We start from the raw sequence: 24,764 nt of genomic DNA on the forward strand, positions 1-24,764 counted from the left end.
ACGCCCGTTCATAAGCATTTCAGTTACAACACAATGAGAGCGCTCCTCATTTTGCTCCGGACCCCCGGTGGTCCCGGAGCCTCACTTTGAGCCGCGCTGGCAGGAGGCTGCTGCAGCAGGTTGCTGTGTGCGTCCAGCTCAGCCGGCACAGCGGAGCTCCTGGCTGAACAGGGCTCTGCAGTGAGCTCCCTGCAGCCTCCAGCCTGCGCTCGCCGCTCCTGTGTGAGAAAGTGCTGCTGCTGCACTTCTCAGCTCCATGGCTCGTGGGCACAGAGGCGCAGCGAGGCTCTGCAGCGCCGGGCGCCAGCCACAGGCTCGCTCATTCACTGCATTGATTTCCTCATTTTGGTATTGACCTTTCAGCTGTCTGCTCGCCCCAGGCTTCAGGAGTTACACACACTCACACAAAGGAAGGCTTGAGCTTGGAGAAGGTACGGTATATATTGTATTTCAAGCACTTGCTGGGTATGTGGAGAGAACTTTAAGCCACAGAGAACTTCTGCGATCCCTCCACAGTTGGGTTGTCACGTCGCCTTCTCAGATTCACACGTTTCTAGCTGCATTTGGTGCAGTTGCAGCAGCGTTCAGGCCACCTTTCCCCTGCACAGCGCTGAGGCGGTGGATACTTGAACACAGCGGCTGGTGACGCAGAGGCCGAGTCCCGTTTGTCTTTCCTACTGTTTGTGTCCCCTCCTCCCTCGCTACTGCTCCTCCCCCAGGGACAGGAAGCAAAGGAAGGGAGCAAAGCCAGAGAGAGAGAAGGAGGCAGACACCTATAGAATCAGGATGCTTGGTTCCTGACATGAAGCGGCCCTGTCACAAACAGAGCAGCAGCCAAGCTCTGCAGCGACTGGCATGTTCAAAATGAAAACGAGTGTTGTGCTCATTTGTTTCAGTTTGAGACAACATGCAAGATGGCGACGTCAAAATCAGTTACCAGGTCACAGAGGTAAGGAGACATTCGCTTCACAGAGCCAATTATCAGTTCTGTGGTTTATGACAGGCGACAACTTTGTCAGCCACAGAAGCAGAACATTATAACGTGGCTGATTCAACCAAAAATTCACATTTGAAAATCAAGGGATTTTGATTATATGTTGTGAATCTTTCGTGCCAACATGATTTGCAAAACGGTTTGTTGCAATGTAAAATGTGGCTAAATTGTAGTGAATGGGACAAATATTCAAAATAGGTCCTTAATGTTACCGTGACATGCTGTTACTACCTGAGTGTGAAAGGCAGGGCAGTATTTCACCTCAAACTGTGACTGGAGGTTTTTCTGACATGAATACACGATGGAACATCACTCCTTCATCCTTCATCCTCCTTCATCAAGTGGGAAATAGCCGTGATGGTCTTGAACTCATCATTTGATTTGTTCAGTTTTCAGTGTTTGAGTTTTTTTTAGGATAGCATATGAGAAAATGTCCCTAATCTGAACGTTTTCCAAGAGGAACCCATCGACTGGGCCTGTCAGCTGGGCATCACTTTGCAAGCTGCACCAGGCTGTTCAGGGCCCTGCTGGGAGCAGGGGGCCACGCCTCATCAGGGCCGAGGCTGCCCTTCAGCTGATGCTGCCACTCGGAGCGTGGGGGCCCGGCCTTCACAACATGGGGCTCCCACAGCCAAGCAAATTTGTTTTTTTTTGAAAGCTCTGTTAACTCAACCTGAAATTAAATGGATTTCTTTCCACAACATGGAAAAACACAATTAGCTAATTAACAATAAATTACACCAAAATAAGAGAAAGAAAGAAGAAAAGAAATGGAAAAAAATCAAGACAATGAGTAAATAAATAAATTACAAGAAAATTATCCAGAAATTAGCAAAAAAAAAGAGAGCCTTATGAAATTAGCCCAAAAATCAGTTAGTGAACAGATACCAGGCAATCAGGGAAAAAACAATAAAATTGACCAGAAAAAAAGAAAAAGAAATAAAATGATATTACAAGAGAAATGATATTGCAAGACAAATTACCATAACGTGCCCCCACCCACAAAACCACAAAATTATGAAAAAAAAATGTTTTAAAAAAGAAATGAAAAATTAAAAAATATAAAGAATTAAAATGAATTTTGTTCAGAAGATGAAATAAAACCATATGTATAGGTGGAGAGAGAGAGAGAGAGAGAGAGAGAGAGAGAGAGAGAGAGAGAGAGAGAGAGAGCAGACGGCGTGATCTGTCGTCAACCAGACGCTGACCTTGAGGCTTTCAGAACAAGCTGGAGGAAATCTTATTTTCTATGAACAGTAAAAATAAAAACTGCATCCTCCTTGGGGACGTCAGAGTTGATCTCTCCAGGGATGATGCAGCTAAAAATGACTTTGTAAATACATTACACTCTTCTTCCTTCTTCCCTACCATAAACACTTTCACCAGAGTCACCTACTCTGCTAAGTCCATTATTGATAATATCATCACAAACATTGGGAACGCTAAGCTGGAGGCTGGAGTTGTGCTTTCTGAGATTTCTGATCATTTCCCTGTTGTATTATTTCTTGACTTTGCTGGTAGGCCTTCACTCTCACTTCATAAAATAAAAACTAAAGCCCTAAAGCCCTCGCAGAAATTCTACGACGTCTGAGTGAGGACTCAGACGGGGCTACAAATATAGTGATGCTGATACCGCATATAACACTCTGACAAAGGAAATCCCAGACTCCATTCAGAGGACACTTACTGAGAAGACTGTCATGTGCGGTTCAACTGTTCAAAATCCATGGGCATATTAAAATCTGTTCATAAAAAAATCATAAAAGTAAACGTTATTAATGCTACATGAAAAACCCAAACACTACAATTAAAATAAATATGCTAATTATAGAAATAAACTTACACACATATTATAAAAAAGAGTAAGAGTAATCATTATATAGAACTTATAAAAGCATCGCAGGGTGATTCAAAGAAACCTTGGAAAGCGCTAAACAAGGTCTTAAATAGGGGCCACAAAACCAATGTGCTCCCGGACATTGATAATACACACATGCACTCACATGCCACAAGTCACATGAATTTATTGATAATTTTATCTCCAATGTATCTAATAAAATCATCCAACCTCAGGTAATGTCAGGATAGTTACCTGACATTACCTGTCAGGTAACTATCTGAATTCCTAAAACCAACTAATTGTGATGAAGTTTGTAAAATTGTCATGCACGTAAAGAGCTCACATTCAGTTGGAGCTGATGAAATCTCCAACAGCATCCTGAAAAGTATTGTTAATGTAATTGCTGAACCTCTTGTTTATTGTATCAATCTATCTTTACTTTCCGGGGTAGTGCCACAAATGGTGAAAAGTGCGAGTTACACCAGTCTTCAAATCTGGTGATAACGATTTGTGCAATTATCTAGTTTCTATCTTGCCTACTCTTTCCGAGGTTCTGGAAAGAGTAGTGCACAACAGACTGAATAGCTACCTGGACAAGCTAAACATCATTGTGCTATCCCAGTATGGTTTGAGTACTACCTGTGTGACAGTACTTCAGATCAATGATGCCATCGATTAAGGCGCCTGTGGTATTGGCATTTTTTTTTTATTTATCTAAAGCATTTGACATTATTGATCTTGACATCTTAGTTAATAACTTGCATCACTATGGCATCAGAGGACTAGCGCTTGATTGGATTAGAAGTTATTTGTTTGGGAGACACCAATATGTTTATGTAAATGACTATAAATCATTAAATAAATTATATATGGTGTTCCCCGGGGTTCCATTTTGGGGCGACTTCTCTTCATCTTGTACATGAATGACTGACTAATTCCTTGCTAGTACTGCATAAAGTATTGTTTGCTGATGAAACCAAATTGTTTTTGTCCCACAAGAATCCAAGTGAACCAATCTTACATAGTGAGCTTATGAAAGTATACACTTGGTTTAGATGTAATCAACTTTCTATAAATATCAGCAAAACAAACTACATTGTGTTTCATTCCAAAAAAAAAAAAAAAACAAACAAAAACTGATACTGAGCATGTCTGTCCCAAAATAAATGGACAGGATATTAAGGCCAGCTCCACAGCTAAGAGGCCAGCTAAGGCCAGCTAAGAGTCAGCTCCACAAAATTCCTGGGTATCCTCATTAAGGAATTTCTTAACTTCAAATGTCATATTGATGGTCTAATGGAAAAACTGTCCAAACACGTTGGTTTGTTTTTAAAGTTGAGACATTTTCTCCCACTCCCTGCACTGCTCACCCTTTACAAAACCCTATTTGAGCCTCATGTAAATTAGTAATGTCATTTGGTACAACACATTTCCAAGTTACCTAAAAAAGCTACAGATTTTCCAGAAGAAAGTCATAGGCGCCTTATTGTGGTCTGAGTTTAATTCTCCTATCAGACCGCTTTTCCATTGTTACAATCTCTTGAGGCTTGCAGAGTACAATTACCTCCAGAATGCTTGTATGATGTACCAGGTTGTTCATAAACTAAATCATAAATTATGTGATCTCATCCCAGTCTGCCTTCCTCTGCACACCCATGACACCAGAGGAAAACAGCTAATCACTGGAAAAAAAACAAAGGCTAAAATACACCAGCTTCAGTGTCGTGTACAGAGGACCGCAGATTTGGAATAAGCTTGATGCTACATTGAACATGTCACATCCTGTCTTCACCTTTCAGAAAAATTTATAAAAGCAACTCTTATCTAGATATGATTAATTACTGTGCATATGAAGAGTCTTATCTATGGATGAGTTGATCGGTATTCTGCTGCTATTTTCTTTTCATTAATGTTGCCCTGACTGCTTGTACCTTGGGTTCCTAGAAGTGCTTGAACTCTCAATGAAACCTATCTGAATATATACATGTATATAATATCAATCAATCAACCAATCAATATCACACATCACTGTACACTGAAATGTCAATATATTTCTTTGTGATGATGATGATGTGTGAAAAAACAAATCAATTAATTTAAAAAATATATAATAAATTCATGAGAAAAAAACTCACAGATTTACAAGAAAAAACCTGAAAATCCTGAGATTATAATTACAAGAAAAAAATAGTTTTCACCAGGAAATCCTGGTGATTTGAGACCAGAATCACAATCTTCTCATCAGCATCTAGACATTGTCGTGACTCTGGGCTATTCAGAAGAAAAAAACATTCTAATTTTTGAGGTTTTTTCCCATGAAATCATGACTTTAATGTCAGAGAATTTCATTTTTTTTTTTTTTTTTTTTTTTTTACAAATTCGTGACTTTATAATTTCAGAATTTTCAAGCCTTTTCTTATAAGGTATCCACACTCTATTGTGCACAGGAGTTGCCACTGTTTTATATTAGTTCTGCTGATTCACTCATCTTCTTCTGCGAGGACTGCACATTGGAAAGCGTTAGTACCGGTAGTGGGAGCCTGCTGCCTTTTCTTTTCAGTCTGTTTTGTATCCTCTTTTCCTCCCCTTCCTTTGTCTGGGTGTTTGTGCCCTTGAATACACAAAGGTATGCTGGCATCTGGTTTAAATTCTCCATACACCGTGAAGAGCAGGTCTATTAGGTTGCTCCGGGTGCACTGGGGTCTGCTCATGCCGTTGTGGCTCGGTGTTCCTGCCGCCGGTTGTAGCTCCAGACGGAGCCAGACGAGCCAGAGGAAGATGAGCCATTTTACTGTCATGTTGCATGACTATTGTGACAAGAGAAGCACATGTTTAACACACCAGGACATTAAAAGAAACACAGAAGCACAGCCTTCACACATGTTGCAAGCCACAGGTTGCCAACAGCGTCATGCATGATAAAAGTAGTATTAAGTTACCGTTTGGGAGCTTGTAATTCAGAGCCATCACCTCAGGCTGGTGTGGTCATAATGAGCTGTGTCACACCAATCACTGGAGCCAATAGTGCAAAATAAGAGCTAATACTTACCACTGGCCTGGCCAAGCTCTCAACACCCTGCAATCGATTCCACTCACAAATGAGCTATTGGCCACAGATTAGTCAATGCCAGAGGAATCAATAGAGGCATTCAACTGGCATTTTAATGCTTAGCCCCCTGCTAGAGGTATAGTGACAATTTTTATTCATCTAAAAGAGGGTCCTTCTTATCTGCAGCCTGGTGATGCTGCCCTCATGAATTGCAGTTGGAAAGTAAAACAAGTGAGCAGCACAGTAAGTTAAAGTTACAGTTCCTCAAGTTTGTATCAAAAAGAAGCAATATCAAACGGGTCACTGAACAAAATATGCTCAGATTTATGAGCTACAGAGGTTGATTTGTTGTTTAAAAACATGCATGATAACTGTCATATTAAGTTTGGTTTTATTTACGGCTTATGCTTTGTAACCTCACAACCCATTTTATTTTCCGTGACTTTACAATAAAACTTCAAAATGTGGGAAAAAAATATGTTCAAAAGTACACAAAAATATGTACCAGTGATTATTTTACACATTATGTTTTAGTCTCACTGCTTATATTGATCAGGGTTAGGCTTATGGAAAATGTGCCACCTAGACAGTTCCATAATTAACATTAGAAAAATTTAGCAAAAGTATCTAAAAAATAGCTACATACATAACTAACTAAATTAAAATAATTTCAGGAAAATCATTAGAAAATTTGAAAAAAAAAAAAAAAAAAAAAAAATACTACTACTAATAATAATAATAAAAAAAAACATACATGAAAATGATAGAATTAGCCAAAAAATACCAGAAAATCACTTAAACATGCCCCTGATTTTACAATTAACACAAACCAAAATATATTTTGGGGGCAAAATCACATCAAGTGGGGGTCCGGCGCTTCATGACAGTCAACTTGATGGTCCATAAAATGCAAAAGTTTGAAAACCCCTGACCTACACAATGCACCGCAGCCTTTTTGACTTCAACGTGAAAGGAATAAATCACAGTTTGTAATGCAGAGTGGAGTCCAGGACGCTGATTATGGCCCAAGGGCCTTATTTACTCAACCTGGACTATGTGCCATTTGACAGGCCTAACAGCACGGCAAAATGGCAGATCTGTAGAAATCTGTGGGCTAGACAAAGCTCACACGGGATTAACTGTCACCGGGCAAAGAAGCAGACCGTAATGAACTAGGCTGTAAATTATACAGCTGAACGCTTATGTACTTATGCCCTTTGATGTGCTGGGAGTCTGCTCCCTGTGCACTCAGGGAGTTTTCTTTCATGTGGAGGAATAATATGGCCAAAGTGTGTTCAGAGGTACTTTACAGAAAGTTTACCCGGGGGAACGCCTGGTTCTGCTCAGAGCTGTGAAAAAAGCTAGGGCTCAAACAAAGCTTTTTAAGGACACTGGTTTTCAAGCTGATCGACCGCTCTGAGCCATCCGCTGGCCTGAAGGGACCAGGCGGCCTCAACTTAGCAAAGCATTTATCAATAAGTTGCTCAGGGCTTCTGGGTTGGCTTTACCATTGAAATGTTATCCATACCAGACCGGATTCTTGATTTCTGTCTTCATTCACCACCAAGATTTAGTTCCTTAAAGTCACTAAATGTAATGAAATGGAGGTTAAGGGGCTGCGTTTTGTACAGTAATCCATTCCAGGTGGGCTTTAGTTCCCCTGTGTAGGGTAATATAATATTGTGTGGACCCTGGTAAGACCAACCAACTGTCTAGCAAAGAGAAAATATTTGCTTGTTGGAACTGAAATAGCTACCCTGATTGAATCACTTCACTCTTAAATGTGAAAGAAACAAATCCTAATCCTCAACAAAACCACTCCCTTCAGTCAGGAGGAATCCACTGATAGACTCCTGTCCATAGAAAGGACTTTCTTCTTATAGTTTCTTCACGTTTCCTACACCTAATGAAAACAATAAAATACATCTTAATGGAAAATTACATATTTTAGTTAGGGACATTGATAGCTCTGCACTACACTCTCCAACATTCAGTGAAAATGCTCTCCTATCCCTGAAGTCCAGAGCCACACAACCTACCAAAGAGCTGTGGCGTACTGAGTCTTAGCTGCCCATGCACAAAAACACTGACTGGACTGTTATAGGTAATAAAGTTTCTTGGCAGTCAGTTCCTTTATGGATTCAGGTGTTTTTGCAATATCCTGAAGTAATTAAAACATGCTCCACTGAATAGAAAGTTTCAGAATGACTGATGTATAGCAATTGTTTCCTTCTGCTCCCACCGGCCACCACTCCATTTGCAGGGGAGAACAAAGGATTGTGAAATGATACCAAACATTTACTATTTCCATAATTATACTTTACCTATCGTGAAGATTCCATAGACAGATTTTCTGAAATGGTATTTGGTTTGAATTCAGCACAAGAGTTGAGTGAACAAAAATATGAAAACACATCAGAATTGTGTCAATACTTCTAAGTAGAAGTGGCCTCAAAATCTTTAATTAATAAGCACATTTTTCAAACTCAACCTTCCCCAAAGCCACTTAACTCTACTTCTACTGGTAACTTTTCTGAGGCTTTTAAAGCATCTATTTAACTGCTACAGATCTGCATGAAAGACCGAGAAATCATCTTGACCTTATCCACATAAAGATAAGACATCTGAAAAGGAAATAATACAATAGCTTGCTGGGAACATTCAAGCTGTTAAGATTGTGTAACACAGCTGAACAACAACAGAAAACAGAGCTTGAGCACCCAATCTTGTACAAAAGAATTGCCCTAATCTTAAGGTTCCATTCTGTGCGGTAGACTGTTATCAGCACCTCCCTTTGTAATGGTGCTGAATTCAAGAGTTGTGGAGTAAAGCTTTTAGCTGTTGTAAACCCATTTTCTTCTCAAATCTGGTAGGAACTGTCAGTAACTCTGTGTCACCACTTCTGTTCTTAGCATGTACTTGTTGAACCCATTGAAAACAAACCTATCCACTAAATATGAGCAACTACCAACTATCTCCAAACTTCTATTATCTTCTTCTTTTATCTGCGGTGTACAGAAAGCCACAGAGTAACTTGAGTCGAGTGTTTCAGAGCAATTCCTGTCTGGTTTTAAAGCAATGGACACTACAGACTACCCTCATTACAGTGAACAAGAGCCCTCCTTGAGCAGCAGATTGAGTTGACAGTTCACGTTTAATGCTTTGAGATCTTAGTGCAGTCTTTGAGATTATAGACCAGGCAGTTTAAAATGACCTTCAGGTTCTTTAGGACAACACTGAAATAACTTAAGTCATACTTTTTTCCACCTAGTTCAGGACAGTTGTCTTCTTCAGCACATATTACATTTGGCGTTCCTCAGGGTTCCATTTTAGGCCCCATCCCCATATTTGGCATTTACAAAACATCCTACTTGGCTGCATCATTAAATACAATATTGTGTTACTTTGCTACACCAGTGACAGAAAAATCTAGCTAGTCCCTGAGAATGGATTAGCCATCTGAACCACCGGTTATTAGGCAAAGTCCTTGATTCATCCTCATCAAGTGGGCACTAAATGGCATCGTGAGCATGAAAATAATGCATACCATAAACCATGGCCATCTGAATCACATCTGAACCAAACTTTTGGAAAACTATGGAACAACACAGCGACATGAAAATCTGGCTTTTGAATAATCAACTGTGTGTATGCTGCAACTGCTGCTCCTGCTGGCATCTGAACAACTGTCTTGTCCTGCTTGCTTGTCTCTTGTATGTGTTTCTGTCTCATTCAGTGCATGTTGCTGTCCATTCTATGTATGGTCTACAGTGTGCTACTGTATGTACTCTAGTGTCATATATGTGCTTTTATGTGCTTATATGAGCTGTTTGTTCTGTTATTGTGTGTGCTCTGCTGTAGTACCTTGTGTATGCCATAATTACATGTACATTGTTGTGTCTGCATGCCATAGTCTGCTGATTGGGCCTTTTATGTGTTATTGTATCTCTTAAATTACTTATTTAGTTTTAATCTCTGTTACATATGCATTTTAAATGTTTGTCAGAGTTTTAAGCTGCCTTTTAAAACTCTGGCCAGGGACAGCTGATGAAAACGAGCCTCTGGCAAACTCTGACTCACTGACAGCTTAACTATTCATTACTGTGTACTGTCCCAGAAAAATAAACCAAAAAATAAATAACTAAAATAAAATTTACCACCACCACCAATAATTTCTGTTGTTGTTTTGATATATTCATTGATTATTGTTAAGCTGACTGAATTAAAAAATTATACTAAGGTAATATGCTTTTTCTCTTTGTTTCCTGTTTATTTTTGTTTTGCTTTCAGGGCGCTGAATTACATACAGTGCCACCAGAAAGTATTCACAACCCTTCACTTTTTCCACATTTTGTTACGTTACAGGCTTATTCTAAAACGGTTTTGAGTATAGTTTTCTAGTTTGAAAAATCTACATGAAATAGCCCATAATGACAAAGTGAAAATATGTTTTCAAACGTTTTTGTAAATTTATTAAAAATGTAAACATTTAAACATAATAAGTAGATAAGTATTCACACCCTTTTCTATGATGTTCAAAAGTGAGCTCAGGTGCATCCAATTTCCACTGATCATCCTTGAGATGCTTCTACAACTTGTTAGAGTCCACCTGTGGTAAATTTAGTTGATTGAACATGATTTGGAATGGCACACACCTGTCTATATAAGGTCTCACAGTTGACAGTGTATATCAGAGCAGAAACCAAGCAATGAAGTCAAAGGAACTGTATGTAGACCTCAGAGCCCGGATTGTGTCAAGGCACAAATCTGGGGAAGGAAACAAAAAAAAAATTCAGCAGCATTGAAGGTCCTGAAAAGACCTGTGGTCTCCATTATTCGGAAATGGAAGAAAAACAGGCACTGCTCATTGCCTGGCTAACACCATCCCTTCTGTGAAGCATGGTGGTGGCAGCATGATGCTGTGGGGATGTTTTTCTGCAGCAGGAACTGGGCGACTAGTCTGCATAGAGGGAAAGATGACAGCAGCCAAATATAGAGAGATTCTTCAAGAAAACGTGCTCCAGAGTGCTCTGGAGCTCAGACTAGGGCAAAGATTTATCTTCCAACACGACAATGACCTGAAGCACACAGCCAAGATAACAAAGAAGTGGCTTCAGGAGCAATCTGGAAATGTCCTTGAGTGGCCCAGCCAGAACCCGGACTTGAATCCAATTGAACATCTCTGGAAAGACCTAAAAATGGCTGTCTACAGACGCTGCCCATCCAACCTGACTGAGCCTAAAAGGATCTGCAGAGAAGAATGGAAGAAAATGCCCAGAAACTGGTGTGCCAAGCTTGTAGAGACATACCCAAGATGACTTCAGGCTGTGATTGCTGCCAATGGGGTTTCAACAAAATATTAAGCCATGGGTGTGAATACTTATGTACCTATTATGTTTAAATGTTTACATTTTTAATAAATTTACAAAAATGTCTGAAAACATGTTTTCACTTTGTCATCATGGGCTATTTCGTGTAGATTTTATAAAGAAAACTGTAATTGGTTTTAGAATAAGTCTGTAATGTAACAAAACGTGGAAAAAGTGAAGGGGTGTGAATACTTTCTGGTGGCACTGTAATAACCAACCATAACTCTAAGTCTTCATTATCATTTTAAAGCATGATCTTTAAAGATTCAAAATTGATGTGTTGAAGGGAGGAGGATTACAGGCACTGGGTAAGAAAATCTACAGCAAAGATATGAAGATATGATATGAACTAACATAACTAAAGTTAAATTCCAATAATACACCTTTAACCTTTTATTAAGATGATAGTGTTCAATTAAAAACTTCATTTGTCAAAAAGAATCTTTTCAACTGCAGTGAAACAACAAAATCTGATGAAAAATGATGAGGCCAACAAATACCGGAGACGTTTGTAATGAAACTCTTTGTTTCTTTATTCACACATTTTCTACTCCAGCTATGTTAGAAGTTAACATAAGTGTCAGTCCTCTAGTTCCTATGTTGATCTCTCATTCGTCTGTACACGCTATATAAAAAAGTCAAGATTATAATATGTTTAGAAATCCAAGAGGGTTGTGAGGTGAGGAGGTTTGGAGACAGCTTGTTGAGGGGTTTTAGCTTCAGAGTCTCTTTCCCTTGCTTCCACCCTCCTCCGCCTCCAGTTTGACTGATTTTTTACAAAAGAACGTATTGAACAAGGCATTTGTACCAGAGCTCAGAATGGGGCTTGGACATTTGTAAAGCGCTTTGACTGTACAGCTCACGCAGAACACAACCAACAGGTCATATACAGAGCATGGTAAAAAGAGGAATAGTATACTGCTTGGGCACAACACAAACACAATACAATGCCATCTGACAAAAAAGTACCATTGACGAGAAAAAAGTTTTATTCTCTTCAAATTTTTTAAGCATTTCATAGAAACAAAAAGAAAATAAATGATAAATTGCAAACTTGGAGTAAACAAATTGAGAATATATATACAGTGAGGTAAAACACATTGGTCTTTAAAGGAGGTATTTTCTTTTTGATTAAATGACCTTTTTAAAATGTTAATTAAAATATTTTTCAGCTTTTGGATGACTTATCTATAAAGCAGGTAATGCCGACATCGATGCAGAGACACAATCACATGCAGTCTTGTCATTCGAGGTGGAATAGAGAGGAAAAGGAAGAGAAAAGAAAGTCTTGTCAAACTTAGGCACCAAATGAAACGTGATAAAGCTTTCTTCTACCCTTGTTGCCACAAAGGCCTCACTGCAGCAGCCAACCAGAGAAAAGTAACGTTTTTGTCAATTGTCCTTTGGCTACACTAGAACCCTTTAGTGACCCAAACCATTCTGAACTTCAATCTTCAACACTTGTCCTTGCTTTTTGTCAATGCATACACTTAAGGAGAGCCAAGGTTGATAAGTAACAGTATTCTTGGATCCTCTCTGCCTATGTCTCTGAGACGATGGAGGGCAGCCACGATGTGCGGACTTGACAGAAATCGTTTGAGATCCAACCCTTCCTACTGTGCAGTAATCACAGGGTGACCTCTCCGTCTGAAATGCCACTGCTCTGTCTGGTCCTGGAGGGCCACCGTCCTTCGTCCCTTGTGGTTTTGGATTTGAGGTCCGAATGTGGTCCTCATCACAGTGTATGGATCGTGCTAGCATAGATACTGTAGATCATTCAACCTGTGTGATCCAGTGGGACTAACTGAGTGGGCAGACACGGAAGGCCCTAAATTTGCATAACGAGAAAGAGAGACAGAAATAGACCCGTGTGGTGGACATTTGCATGCTCATGAAGTTCGCAGACCTCTACCGCGACCTTTGGGCTAAATTATGCAGATTGTGCTCTGGCTCGGCTTTGCCGGATTGGTTGAAGACTCTGAGAGGGCTGATACATTCACAGCTGTTGTCGTTTTTCAGTGTGTGGTTTGAAGCAGTAGAGCTGCTGGCATAGTTCACATCGTGTCCCTGTTTCGGCCCTCCATCAATCCACACCAAGGAGAAAAACACACAGCTCAGCTTTTGTACCTGTCTTGGCTAAAATGTACAGTATGAAAAGGCTGCATATTAAGTTATCCAATGAATAGACCTCCTAATGAACAGATCATATCTGCATTATTGGGTTTGAGTCACAAAAGGGCTTGACCAAATTCACTTAGCTGCTCCCATGCGCACGCACGCACACACACACACACACACACACACACACACACTTCCACTAGATTTACCGAGACATGGAATTGGATGGTGGCTGCATTTCAGTATTGTCAAGTGAACTCCTCCCTTCAATCTGAACTAACACGGGAGGAGAGTAAAGGCAAGTTATGATTCTCAAAGAGGAGGTACTGTGGGTTTTCTTAAAGGACTCATCTTTTTTTATCTGTGATTATGAAGTGGTCTTATGGCCCTGACAGTGCTCTAAAGAACTGGCCACAAATTCTCCAATTCTAAAGCAGCCAAAAAACCCACAAAAATGTAACAGGATTTATGTTTTACCCCCGATGCCTTTTCAAAGAAAAGAGTGATGACCCATATATGACCCTAAAACCCATTTAAGAGACAATCATCCGTGCCAGTGTGCAGCTTTTCCTCTAAAGACTTGAACTTCAAGAACAGTTCACAAGAAGCTAGGGACAGATCTGAGCTGGTTAACTCAGCAGGAGCAGCGGCGCAAAGGGACTGGCTGTGGTGAAGTGTGACCCTTGTCGCTAGGAGATATCTGTATGTCACTGAGAGAGAGAGAGTGATGACAAAGAGAATCAAAAAATGACAAGAAAGAAAGGCAAGACAGAATCAGAGATAGAGAGACTGCTGTATAAATACCACAAGAGAGAAGAAGCCAGGTGCAACATTTTTTTTTTTTTTGTACAGTTAAGTCACCTTGGATTTGGAAAAGGAAAAGAACAAGGCTGCTGGTGATTTTAAGACAAAATGAAGGTTGTTGTCCAAGAAGAGGCATACCAGAGGTGCTGTTGAGTTTGAGCTGTTGTTGGTGTTGCTAATATGTCCCAGAGAATGACCTTGCTAATGGAATACATGTAACTGTACAATCTCATTAGCCCCCTTTCTATTTGAGGGCCCAGTGCGGCTAACCGGGGCTTACTTGAAGGGACATTTTCAATTTTGTTTCCCGCACCACCACCACCACCGAGTGCCCCTCTGGCTCACACATGAACCCTTGGCCCTGGTTTTCACTGGTAAGCCCCAGTTGGCCTGACTGGTTTGAGAGCCTTTTGCACAAAATATTTAATTCAGCATAGTCTCCCACCCTTCTTTATTTAATATAGCAGCAATATCCACTTACTTTCTTCAAATATCAGGATAGCTTTCTTCTTTTGTTTTCGGTTTAATGCACGAGATAGGTGCAGATATTTACAAGGCTTAATATGTTGGTTCCTGTTGACCTCTCTACATATATAAGCACACTTTATTCTAGAGAACAGGATGTAGCAGGGGAACTATTGATATGGGTGCATATGGCATCATTGAAGTTGAACTTTACACTTGAAAGGGGTTGCATGTTGGCGTTTGTTGAACGACACCAAAGGAACAAGGCTCGTAGCAACTGATAATGCAGTGACAGGCAGATGATGGCATAACTTGTCAGTGTAAGACACTTTCCTTCTAAATGAGTCAAAAATGTAATACAACCTTTTTATGCAATAAACTCCTGGAAGAAGTGAAAATATCCTTTGAGTGATAATGTGATCATTTTTACGCCACTAATAATACTGGGAACCAAACGTGACTTATTTGCAAAAAAATAAATAAATGACTAAATAAACAAAAAGCTCTGGGGAAAATGGGAAATAAATCTGTATATGTGTAAATTATTTCATTCCATGCTGTTAATCTTATCTTTCTACTATCAATTCAGGATTTACCTCAGAATGTGGCCCATGCCAATCAAAACGTTACGCATTGTCTGAGATTTGTGATTGGTTGATGCATTTCATCTACTCGATGCTGCGACACTGATGTGCGGATCACAAACCTGTGACAACTGATTCTCATAATTTGCATATTGAAGGTAAAATAAATACACCCTGAGGCAAATCTTGAAAATAAATCACAAGAGAAACAAGTAACAATAACATAAAATAATATGGAATTATGGATTTTTTTTATGTTAATTTATTTTTGTATTTTCAAATAAGTCAGGCTGGTCGTCTAAGTGACTCAAACATGTGAGTGATGGTTAAGCAGATGAGGTGTGATGGAACTTGTCATACTTGACAAATGTAAACTATGTTTATGACTATGACTATGATTGCTAAAAACATTATCCTCTGATCAGTGGGTTTATATAAGATATGGCTTTGTGTCCGTATATGTGGCTGTTTCCTATATAAACTTTTTAATGTGGTTATGGAGCCATTTCTTTTATCAATGTGCTTTTGCATTGTTGATTTAAAGCATTGTCAAATGCTAATCAACTGATAACATGATTTATATTTTTGGGCTAGTCTACAGGTCATTACTAATTAGCATAAAGTTATGATGGTGTGGTTTGTATTATGGATTACAAAATACTACATAAAATACATGATTTACTAGCTGAAAATGCACTATCTAACTCTGCATATTATAGGTTTTGCACATTTTTATGATTTAAAGCTGCGGTCCTCAGCCCTGTCCTCAGGAACCCTGTCCTGACAGTTTTTGTTCCAGCTATATTCTCGCACACTTGAAACAACAGGGTCACACCAATCAGCCAGTCAGAATTAAACCCTTAATTGGATCAGGCAGGCTCTCAGTTTGAGAGCCACTAATTTAAAGGATATTTGCCGAATATGGAGCCAAAATAAAGTGGAAGTTTTATTACACTGACCCATTTAGAGATACATTATCTGCTTATTTATTCCTACATTAACAGTTGCTGCAAGGGTTTCTACCAGGGGTCTGCAGAGGGACAAGCTTTCGTTATTAACCAAATCACTACCTCCAAAACATCTGGATGTCCTTTCCCACACACATTATATTTAGCCGAGGGCCTTTGATGGAGGAGAAGATCTCTCAAAGCGTTTTGCGTTTCGGTTTTTTACTGTGTGTCAAAGTGAACGAGCTACTCCAATGCCCAGTGATCTGTTTGCACAGTGGTCTTCAACCATGCACCTGGTTTTCCTTTCAGCCACACTGACTTCACCTTGAACAAGACAGGAGGAACAAACTGGTGAACTCCGAGGAGGAAATCAGTAGAAAAAGCTGCTGTAGCGTTTGGAACAGAATGAAAACCATGCACCATGATCGATAACGACTGCGACAGCGTACTTTTGCAGATCTTTAACAGGGCCAACTGCCAAACGACGATTAGCTTGAGTAGCGACAGAGCAACATGGCACAGAATGATCAAATCTAGGCAATTTGAGGATATTTACATCCAACGGCGGCTCTCACCCCAGCTCAGAAAGCGAGGCGGACAATTAAGTAGCAGCACATCAATACATTATGCATCCATAAAGAAAAAAGATCAAGACAGACTGACTCACTGACATCCATATTGCCACACAGGTAAACCTTGCAGTGGTTAAGAAGTGCACTTATTGCTGAACAATCGAGAGATATTCTGTGGGATTCACTGAAGCAAATCACTGTCTGGCAAATGTAACTTTATGTCTGAATTATTAACGTTTTACAATTACAATTCCTTTATTTTTGACCTGTGCACTAGAAGACCAGTGCTTTTGAATTCCCAATACACAAGCAAGTCAGTCAGATCATTGGGTTTAGGTGTATGGCAATATTGGCAACATGACAGACACTTGAACAAAAAAGAAACGGTTAAATCAGGTGCTACATATACTTTTTTGTCCTTTAAGATAGAATAATGACACTACCTTTATCATAGTAATCAGTTATAATATTTTTTTTTTTACAAAACAAAAAACAAACAAAAAACCAAATAAGAGCAAATTCCAACTCTTATGCATTGGTCCCTTAAGGCTTGCTAAGCTGAAATGACAAAAAGTTGTCCATGTTACAGATATTCTGGGTGTTTTTTTTTCTTTTCATCTTTTGTTTGAATTGTACATTCTAGTAGAAAAAGACCCAAAAAACCACTGGAAAACCTATGGCTTAGTAAATATCCATTTTGCTATATTTAAATGAATGTACCTCACCTTTTCTTTTTTTTTTGTCGTTGATTATCCTTTTACAGAAGAGAAAACGCTTGAAAAGACGACATGTGGCGCCGCACCGTTTACAGCACACACATATGGAAAAAAAAAACAGAAATCCAACGGTTTATAGGGCAACACAGTAATGCCTACAAGTCTTTTTTTGTGTGTGTGTGTGTCTCTCTTCAAAAAGTCGCCGCAGCGTTTGTGGCAACTTTTTTTTTGTTTTTTTGTTTTTTTTGTTTTTTTTTTTACAACTAGAGTCAGTTCAGGTTCTGGAGCTCGACGTCCAGACTCAGTCACTGGGGTAAAGAGCTGTATTGATGAGCTGTTGCTGAGGTGGTTGCGGGGGGTGGGGGGGTTGGGTGACATGGCACCAGAGAGTCGGCTGGGATGTGGGTGCTGTGATGTGCAGTGTGTCCCGTCTTGCTTTCCAATCCCTACTTGCTTCCTTCAGTGTGCATAGTATGAGCTGCTGTGCGCTCGGCAGGGCTCCCAGAGGACTTCTGACACACACACTTCCACCCACTCACTCACACTCACACACTCAAACACACACACACACACACACACACTTCCACACCAAACCAAACACACACAGTCCACACCAGTCGACATGAGAGGACTTGGGTTTTTAAAGCAGTGGCACTTTCCGGTAACCGCTGGCTTGGAAGGCATGGTGGCAGCTGATTGTTGTTGGTGTTGGTTGTTGTTGTTGTAGTTCTTGTCGTGGTTAGCAAAGCAGAGTATAGAAAATAGACACATTTTTCTACTGTATATTGCATATGTTGCAGCATGTTTGCCAAAAATGAATGAGGTCGTGTCCAGTTTTGTTTTGCAAAAAGATACACATCCCCTGCCACCAGAAAGAAAAAAAAAAAACAACAAAGAGAAACTGAATAAATTAAACTGACCTGTCAGACTCCCTGGCAATAAGAAAGGGAGATAAACAAGTTACAAAATGAAAAAAGAGGTGCAAAGTTGTTGCAGAGAGGTGTGACGCTGATCACAACACAACCAGATGAGGAACAGGTGGAGCCAGACGTTTGTGCAGGCCAGCAGGGAGGCTTGCACACACTGTCCCAGGTTCAATCCCACAATGCAACAGCAAATGTTGTGTTCATCCACAGTCTTGTGTCCTGTTGAGGTGTCCTTACCAAAAGAGACTGAAGACCTACCTGCTCACTCATCCTAAGTCACTCTGAGTAACAGTATTGGCTAAACGACTAAATTGTAATCTGATCAAAGAGTAGGGCTGCAATTAGTATCTGACAAATTCAATTTCTTCCCCCCAACCCCAATTTAGAACCCATCCATTTTCAAATAATCTTTACATTCTGATTTGCCACTGATTTCCTCCATAGCTTATTGGCCATTAACTTTGAGAGTAAGAAGATCCGCCTCCATGGACTACAGTGAGAACAGTAGTCAGTCTTACTTGGTCTAGAAAAATGGCAGAAGAAACGAATTACTGCAAAACACAGAAAACGTCTTCTAAATTTTGGAACTATTGTACAAAACTAAACAAAATGTGTGGTGCGCACTCTATCAACGCGAGATGTCTTGGCACTAGAGTCGAGTGATTTAACAATATTATTTTAAAGTGTGGAAATCACAGAACTTGACTTGAGTGGAATGGATTTCCCTATTCAAAACAACATGCCAGGATGGCTGGAGCAGCAGCCTCTTTATGTGTAACAACAGCTCGCTAGTTAGTTAGCTAGCTTCTGGATAAAGCAGGCAACTTGCTGAGGTGAGAGGTTTTGTAGTGAGGACCAAAGCAGTGGAGAGACGTCGAGCATCTCAGCCCCCTTCCATCAGCCAGCTCAAGTTCATAAATGCTTTTCCTCTCCACAAAACTTCTGCTAAACTATGACACTTTGTAACATTTAAGTTTTATTAGGGGAAAAGGTAGATTTGATGCTGACCGGCTAGGTTTGCTAGTCAACACAGCCCCAAGTGTTAATAATTCTTCTACATCTGCACCAAACTCAAGCAAGTGTGACGCTCTTTATGGTCTTACTGACTTGTTACCAAGACCTAGAGGCACCATTTTATTCTGCATCAGCCAAATGACCATAGCAAACAGAGCAATGGCTGTTTCTCCATTCAGGTTCTGTGGTGAAAACACCCGTCACAACAAACATGAGTCAGCAATGCAGCTGTCAATGTCACACTTCACCGAAGGCGACTTCTTGATTATAGATGGATAGATTATTCAAACGTTCAATGTAAGGTTACTGGAAAGATTATTTGAAATTGAAAATACTTCCTGATAAGTTGCAGCCCCACTGAAGAGTAACTGTCCCCTGAACTGAAGAATGAAATGCTAACTGACGAATGAGGTAACGGTGATGAAAATGTCACCAGAATGAGAGCGGAGCCCGGCCGAGGAACCTCCCGGGGGGTTTCTGGCTGTCCGGCTCGCTGCTTTGCATTTCCCTCTCAAGTCTGAGTGTGTATTGGCTGAGCCTGCGGTGGATACGGGGGCAGGACTTAAGACGGACACCGGCTACCGTGATGGGCCCTTCAGAGACTTCATGTGACGGGTGGAGGGAAGTAGAGGGAGCAGGTGGAGGGACTGCATTTCCACCCTTCTTTCGATTCCTCTGTTTTTGCCTTCTCTCTTCAGATCCATCGATACAGCCATCCATTCCCTGATGTGTGTGTGTGTATCAACCCATTGCAACACACATGTGTGATTCCTCAGTCTTAAATGCAACAATCATCTGCTTGTCAACAAATGAAAGGGGGGGAGAGAAAAAAAGAGCGAAGGAAAAAAAGTTCTCTCCTCAAAACCAACAGGGAGGAACAATCGATGAGCAAAAATGAGGATAATAAAATTGTCTATAATGAGAGTATTATGGTAACAATATGGATGCCAGTCGGATGTGTGTGTGTGTTGTGTGTGTGTGTGTTGTGTGTTGTGTGGTGTGTGGTGTGTGTGTGTGTGTGTGTGTGTGTGTGTGTGTGTGTGTGTGTGTTTGGTGGCGGTGTCTACATCTTGATGCCCTCCTGCTGGCTGAGCTGAGATAAGGTTTTCTTGATTCGCAGAGCGGTGAGCCGGGCAGCACCGTTGGCATACCAGCACTCCCTCATGATCTTTGCCATCACCCGCAAAGCCTGATGGGAAGAAACAGAAAGGAAAGGTTAACACTTAATGAGAACATTAACATTTAACAAGGAGCTATATGCAAGATTTTGCCATAGCACAAAATACCCGGGGGGTGATAGGACTGTTGATCAGCAACAACTTGGGGTGTAAGGATTCATTCATTGTCTTGATGAATTGATTTCAAATGCCAACTTGAATGAACTGATGGGCTAAAAGAAACTGAGAGAATGAATCGTGCTAATATTGGCCTGATTCAAAATAACGTAGTTTGAACTGATTTAGTCTTGATTCTTGGAAAAATACACCAATTTTTACAGCTCCACTAAACCTAGAATTCCAAGTCTGGGAAAATGTTGGCTTCTGCAAGAGAAATGGCAACTTAGACAGATGTTTTGCGGTGTGTAAGATGTGTCAGATGGAAATCAAGCACTTAAGAAACACAACAAATCTACCCAGCCACATTTTGAGGGGAAAACTTTTTTGCAACTTTTTTGAACACTTAGTGAGAACACAACAAGGGCTGGCCCTTGCAGTGCTGTCCAAAATGCTTGGCTTCCTGATGTAATCAAAAGGCTGGAGCCATGACACAAAACACCTAGCTGCCAGTGCTTTAGTGCAGAGGGAATTCCCCAGATGAGTGATGATGTTAAAGAAGGGAAGAGATCGCTCTGTGTAGCCGACCGAGGGACATCACACCTGACAGGTGAACAAGTTGGAGTGTGTTACTGCTACTGCCCATTTCATTTATCATTACTGGACCAAGCAGACTATTCAATATATTGTGTCCTCACATTCATTTTGTGTGTGTGTGGTAAGGTAACAGCAAGGTCAAAATACTCAGCTCAATCAATACATTTAAGCATGCTCCTATGGCCCCTTGATCTGTGATCAATTACTGATGTAATTTTTTTTGTTACCTTCATTTGCTTTGTGTTTTTTCCACTGCACAACAACGCTGACTCATCAAATTTATTTTACCCTGACTAAAGCTCTTGCCATTTCCAGTGAATATCTCAGCATCTCCAGCATTGGCCTGTAAACAGCATCTGTTTTGTGTGTGTGTGTGTGCGTGTGTGTGTGTGTGTGTGTGTGAGAGAGAGAGACAGAGAGATTTATTTGAATCTCAGAGCATCTGACTGTTAATATGTGAGTGGCCAATTTGTGGGTTTTCCTGCAGTGCTCATTAAGGGCATTTTCACACTTATGCCGATTACCATTTTGGATTCGTTTCTGCCCCTCAGAGGTTTGTTTTCACACAAAAACTTTTGCACTGCGGTGTGTTGACTCATACTAGTCACACTGAATAAAACAGAGGCTTGGCTTTCTTGGTTCTGTTTACATTCCACTGTTGCCATATTTTTTGGACAATATCTAAATTCATGCAGTGACAGCACTAAGGCGAGCCTGTCACAAAGGGCTCGGTCCAGCCACGTTCACTCCAAATGTTTCCATTTCATGATACCGTACACGATGGTTTATATGTTGAGTCAAAATTGAATTAATAGTTAAGAATAACAGACAGTCTCATACCTCATCATACAGGTGGACCTACCTATATGAAAAACAGTAACTACAGTAACCTAACATATAAGTAATGCATAAATGAAGAAATGACACCCTCCTATTTACTTGCAGGTGGTGTGTCTGAGCACAAATGGCTCTGCACATTATAAGTGACTTTCAGAACACTGTGTAAACACTGTCAAATGCCTCTCTGAAAGAAAAACAGAGCCACAGCTTGAATTTTAGTGAACAAATAAGGCCAATACTTCATCATAAAATCGTTTTGCATTGCAGGGGATATTGGTAGGGATTACTTATCTGGGGGTATATCTTTGACAGCTGGACAGACAGAATGTCTTTTGAATTTTAGGACATGGAAGATCACATTCATGTACCTGAGGGACATTCTTCAGCCCCTTCTTGCATGTCAGATGAGACGAATGCTTTTAGAGCAGCGAGCAGCAACATACATCTGGCGTCTAGCCACCAATTTGGAATACAGGTCAGCTTCCCATTTATTTGGGACTGGCTTATCTGCCGCCTACATTCTAACAAATGGTGTTGTTGCTGTCCTCCCATAGTACATCAGACACCTTCAGAAAATGAATTCAGAGAAAAGCAAATTCATAGTCTCCCATGATGTGATGGAACCAACTGTGGAGCTGTGGTTCCACCTGAAACCCAAACAGACTGCTGTAATCTCAAGGGTTTCTATACAATTATTCTGCAAAGTGTGCTGGACCACAGGTTGCACTTCTGGAACAGAAATGTAGGCTGGCCAGGAAAGGTGCATGCTGCACTCATGTGCTTATCAGAGGGAACAGAATAATAATATTTCAGAGCATTTTGATTGGGTGGATATGCCTGGAGTGCTGTTAGGGCATGCAGCACATGCTTGTGGTTGCACTCTGGGGAATGAAACCACATGCAGTAAGAACAAGCCTTGCTCAGGCTACCTTTAAAGAGACATTTCACTGCTTATTTTGTGGATCTATCTGTAGGAATTGTATATGCATTCAATTAATGTATTAAAATTAAAATGTCATAAGGGAGGCAAGAGAGAAAATCTGTCAAAAACAGTTATTTTTGTCATTGTTTTATCACTTTTTCTGCTTCTAAAAACTTTCCATTATTTACCTGCAGATGTAAGGAATGATTCAGAGCCATAAAACACCCCAAATATGATGAGGATACACTGGCTACAGCACTTCAACATCTTCAGGTATGCTCCTACATTTCATTCCAGTATGAGAAGGATACATAGTCTGAGAGGCAGCCAGTGATCTCCTGCAACAGGCTCTACCGGTCAAATGGTAAAGTCTCAGATTTATCCCTGGAGAGGCATGGTTGGTGGTGGGCTTAGTGAAGAAAGCAGCCTGACAGGAAGTGGTTCCTGACAGAATCAGCTGAGGGCAGCAAACCTTCCCAAAGCATAAAGATAACACAGACACACCAACTTCTCTGAAGTTTTTCCTACATACAGAAATCGGAGGCAGCCGCCTTTCTAAAATTTCATCACACCTTTCAAATCGTGGCTCTGTACAACAGAATTTTCTAATTTAGGAATGATACTGGGACAAGCCACTGCAGCACTATACAATAATCAGTCTGAAAGAGGCTACCAAAGAAGAAGAGCTCCAAGTTTGTGTGCACTGCTCACTAGCCTGACTACCTGTCTCCAGAGGCCAACGTTAGATTAACTAATGGAGTACACATTGTGGTGAAAAGTCCGGATAGTTCATCACAAGGGTGAATCTTAATCTCTTTTTTTCCAAAGCAACTTCATACATCTTGATAAATTTTTTTCCTAAATTACATCATCTGAGGTCCCAATCTAGTCAATTTTTCAGGTCACAACAAAGTCTATTTTCAATTTTGCAAACGTGGTGAATCACAGACTCTTCAAAAGAGAGTTGGAGACAATAAAGATGACAGGCGAAAATACATGACACTAAAATCAACAAATCAAGCCAGAACTCTTGACAATTACAAAGTCAGCCTACTACCACCTCAAAAACATAGTGCGTAGTCATACTGCTTGTTGTTGCCCTTATCCACCCCTCACAGTCAAGCAAACAGTCGCACAGACTCATGCTAAGAGTCACACAGAAATGATGCATGATAAACCACAGACTGCTGTAATAATATCCTCCAGACAGATATACAGGTTTGGCAGGTTAAAACTAGACAACATTTGCACACTTGCACACACACACACACACACACACACACACACAGTATGTAAAATCAGTTGAGGCAGCTAAACTGGGTGATGAGGGAATGTGTAGCCTGTTAGGTTATGTTAGGTAAGAGTGGTTCTAGACTGCATTCCAGCTGGTCCTCGGCAAAATGAATAGTTCAGTTTCCCTCATTTAAAAAGAACATACAAAGCAGTGGCTTTATATGTTCGATATTATTTAATAATTTAATTCACTAGAAATTCTCCTTGCACTTCTATTACACCACCATTTATAATGTAGTGTTCTACTATTCAGTATTAAACAACTACAATTTTCCCATGTGAGATTTTATGTGACTTTATTTGAGGGCCCTTAATTCCCGATTTAGACAATTTATAGGAAAAGAAACCTATAATAATCCTTTGTTCTAGAGTTGTTGTTCACATACACAGCTAGCTGGAGAAATGTCAGGCTAATTTGACAAAAGGCTGATGTGTCA

At 40.3% G+C, this 24,764-nt stretch overlaps 1 protein-coding gene across 1 annotated transcript in view; it reads right to left on the minus strand.

Annotated features, from left to right (window-relative positions):
- Positions 1–11,756: 11,756 nt before the first annotated feature.
- Positions 11,757–24,764, minus strand: part of tgfbr1b (transforming growth factor, beta receptor 1 b) — an 86,783-nt gene continuing 73,775 nt past the window's right edge. Inside the window, 1 exon segment of the mRNA XM_030078960.1 lies at positions 11,757–20,590. Coding sequence (XP_029934820.1) covers positions 20,465–20,590 — 126 coding nt within the window. The 3' untranslated portion in view covers positions 11,757–20,464.

The sequence above is a fragment of the Myripristis murdjan genome, chromosome 20 (genome assembly GCF_902150065.1).
Source record: "Myripristis murdjan chromosome 20, fMyrMur1.1, whole genome shotgun sequence".
Taxonomy (NCBI): domain Eukaryota; kingdom Metazoa; phylum Chordata; class Actinopteri; order Holocentriformes; family Holocentridae; genus Myripristis; species Myripristis murdjan.